This window comes from Dipodomys ordii, unplaced genomic scaffold, assembly GCF_000151885.1.
Source record: "Dipodomys ordii isolate 6190 unplaced genomic scaffold, Dord_2.0 Scaffold14, whole genome shotgun sequence".
Lineage (NCBI taxonomy): Eukaryota > Metazoa > Chordata > Mammalia > Rodentia > Heteromyidae > Dipodomys > Dipodomys ordii.
The window spans coordinates 15423983-15427309 of record NW_012267230.1 but is presented as its reverse complement, the minus strand read 5'-3'; the positions used below and the strand labels follow the sequence as shown (position 1 = coordinate 15427309).

At 65.5% G+C, this 3327-nt stretch overlaps 2 protein-coding genes across 2 annotated transcripts in view; one reads left to right on the top strand and one right to left on the bottom strand.

The window, feature by feature from the left end:
* Spsb3 (splA/ryanodine receptor domain and SOCS box containing 3) overlaps window positions 1-3150 on the bottom strand; it is a 4202-nt gene extending 1052 nt beyond the window's left edge. Inside the window, exons 1-4 of the mRNA XM_013011260.1 lie at window positions 3016-3150; window positions 525-702; window positions 243-430; window positions 36-168 (exon numbers count right to left, since the gene is read on the bottom strand). Coding sequence (XP_012866714.1) covers window positions 36-168; window positions 243-430; window positions 525-702; window positions 3016-3141 — 625 coding nt within the window. The 5' untranslated portion in view covers window positions 3142-3150. The remainder of the gene's footprint in view (window positions 1-35; window positions 169-242; window positions 431-524; window positions 703-3015) is intronic.
* A 150-nt stretch (window positions 3151-3300) lies between these two features.
* Window positions 3301-3327, top strand: part of Nubp2 (nucleotide binding protein 2) — a 3502-nt gene continuing 3475 nt past the window's right edge. Inside the window, exon 1 of the mRNA XM_013011259.1 lies at window positions 3301-3310. Coding sequence (XP_012866713.1) covers window positions 3301-3310 — 10 coding nt within the window. The remainder of the gene's footprint in view (window positions 3311-3327) is intronic.

Here is a 3327-nt window from a genome sequence, read left to right as displayed (position 1 = left end):
CCCAGCCCCGCCCAGCCCGGCCGGCCCGCCCACACCCAGCCCCGCCCACACCCAGCCCCGCCTACCAGTGTAGGAGAGGCCCCAGCTGTCCTCATCCCTGCCCAGCAGGCTGCAGAACGTGTGGTGGTATTTGTCCAGGTCCACGTCCGATGTCCCGATGCCCACCATCTGGGAACAGCGGGGCTGGCAGAGGGGCCTGGCCCCGGGCCCCTCCACGCCCGCCCTCTGCCGGCCCCGCTTACCATGTCAGTGCCGTAGACGGGCGAGGTCATCTTGATCTCCCAGAAGTGCTGGCCTTCGCCCAGCTCCTTGGCGCCTCGGATGGCGGCGGTCCCGCAGCTGTACTCCATGTGGAAGCTCACCTTGCGTTTGTCACAGCTCAGCAAGGTGGCTGAGGACCTGCTCGCGTCATCCCAGACCCAGTCGAAATCTGCTGAGCGAAGGGAGGGCCGTGCTGAGTGCCGGTCCGGTCCGTGGGCGGCCCGCCCGCCCGCCCGCAGCGTCCCGTCCCCTCCCCCGCTCACACTCGTCTTCCTCCCCGCAGCGGCAGTCCTTGCCGCGGTGGGCCGGGCGCAGGCTGCCGCACAGGGAGGCCTCGCGCTGGCCCTGGCAGTCACAGAAGGACTCTCCGGTCACCGGCACGGCGCTGGGGATGGACGCTGGCAGGGACGAGCACTCAGGGTCAGAATCCGAGTCACTGTGCTGGAGGGAAGATGTGCCCGGCTGTGAGCTGCCCCTTCCTCTACACAGAGCCCGAGGGCCCCTGGCCTGCCCAGACATTCCAGAGTCTCAGGTGCACCCGCTCCCCTCAAAGCCCAAAGTCTCTGCAGCCAGACTGCCCACAGCCTTGGTGGAGCCTTCAGCTCCGCCCTCCAGCCTTTTCCAGCAGCTTCTGAATCTCAGATCATCTACAGGCCTGGCTCCGCCGACCAAGTCTGATGTGACACTAATAAAGACAGCGGTGCATGCTCCAGCTGCCTCCTCTTGGAGAGCGTCTCCACCACCCAGGATGTGTGAACGCTCTGCATCCTGGACCAGCCCTGGGGATGTGCGAACGCTCTGCGTCCTGGACCAGCCCTGGGGATGTGCGGACGCTCTGCGTCCTGGACCAGCCCTGGGGATGTGCGGACGCTCTGCGTCCTGGACCAGCCCTGGGGATGTGTGAACGCTCTGCATCCTGGACCAGCCCTGGGGATGTGTGAATGCTCTGCGTCCTGGACCAGCCTGCCCAGGGCCAGGAAGACACAACCGACCTCAGCAGCCTAGAAGGATCTGGTCCCTGCCCTGTCGCTACAAAATGACCCAAAGACTTTTGACCTTACCAGACCTGCTTCCTCTGCCGCCTGGCAGGGCAACTGGTGTCCACCGCTCGTGTCCCCCCCCCCGCCCCTCTGTGCCGCCAGCCCTGACCGTGTCCAGCCGTCCGCCCTCGGGGTGGCACCGTGGCACCCCCTTCACCTTCCTGGGTGGAGGTGCTGGGCTACAAGGTACATTTCCTCAATTTCACCACTTCTCTGGGGTCTCTCTTGCCTGGTTCTCTGCCCTCCCTCTCGGCTGGAAGCCCCTTTGGGTGGGGGGGTAGGGAGGGAGGACACAGGTAAAGGGGCCAGGAGGTGGCTGGCAGCAGGTTGTAGAAGGGAGCCTGGTCTTCCTGTCTGCTGCCCAGGGTGCAGCTGTCCCCAGGGGGCACCCCCAAGGGAACATGGGCTCCCGTCCTGCCCCACCATGACTGCATAGAAGGGCTACCCCAAAGCTAGAAGAGACAGCACAGGGCCACGCAAGACCATACTACCCACGGAAAAGGCAAGCTGGCCTTGCTCCTGGCCGAGTTTGGGGACAGAAGAGGGTATTGTTCAGTCCAACAGTGCCCAGGTGCCCACTCACCACCTGTGCACACTGCACCACAGGGTCAGCTCACCACCTGTGCACACTGCACCACAGCGTCAGCTCACCACCTGTGCACACTGCACCACAGGGAACCGCTCGCCACCTGTGCACACTGCACCACAGGGTCAGCTCACCACCTGTGCACACTGCACCACAGGGTCAGCTCACCACCTGTGCACACTGCACCACAGGGTCAGCTCACCACCTGTGCACACTGCACCACAGAGTCAGCTCACCACCTGTGCACACTGCACCACAGGGTCAGCTCACCACCTGTCCACACGGGGTGATTGCTCACCACCTGTGCACACAGGACATCACAGGCCCATTAGGTGACAGCGTGCAAGCAGCATGTGTGTGTCACCGCCCAACCCAGACACACCGCATCGCACAGCTGTGAGCCTGTGAGGCAGGGACACAGGTAAACAGGCTGCTCTGGGCCAGGCAGTCTGGACAGGAAGGACAGGTGGCATGTCAGGAATGCAGGCCACTCTCCGGCTCCAGAGGCTCCGGGGAGGCCCGGGACGCTGCCCACCAGCTCAGTGAACCAACTGCTCCCAGCTGTCCCCTCTGGCTTGGTGGTCCACAAAGCTCTCTGAGAGACCACTTCTACCGAGATGCCTGACCGGGTGAGAGTACAGGGCAGAGCCAGACTCGGCCTGAGACGCCTCGGGAAGCCAGTGGAGAAGCAGCATCCCGAGAGAACACACGACCTAACCCACAGACATCAGCACAGAACTGCTCACTCCCCAGCGGTCTCAGAGCCGGGGGTCTGGCGGGAATCGGGTCCTCAGGGGTCACAAGCTCTTATACACAGCTACTGAGAGTGAGGCGACCGACACTTTGCTATGGTACAAGCATCTCCGAGGGCAGACCACGTGTACAACAGGACCTCCGGAAACGCAAAGACCAGGGGGATCTGCGGCGCATCTGAGCAGCGGCCGCCTCTCCACACTGTACTTGCCACGGGCCAGGCTGGGTGGAAGGCCTGTCCTGCGTCCCTCTGTCCTACGTGCCCGGGCTCTTCTACCAGACCGAAGACGCCTCTGCGCGGGGAGGCAGCCCCTTCCCCGGTTCCCTGACCCCCGGTCCGCACGCCGGCCGGGCTCACCTCCGCCGCGGACCTACCTGGCCATCAGAGTCATAGCCCCAGTTGGTGGTGCCTGTCAGAGCCAGGGCGCGCGCGTCGGCCTCGCGGCGGGCTGCGCTCAGGACCAGACGCCAGGCTCGGCCGCTGCGGGGCCGTCGGGCCATGGTGAGGAGGACCTGGGAAAAGACGAGCTCTGAGCCTCCCGCGGCCCTGCGGCCAGGCCCGCGCCGGCCGGGGGCTCTTCGGCGGCCCATACCTGGCTCCAGCGCCGGAGCCCCTGCGCCAGCCCCAGGGAGACGGTGCAGACGCGCCCCCAGACGCCCATGGCTGCGGGCCCCACGCCAGACTGG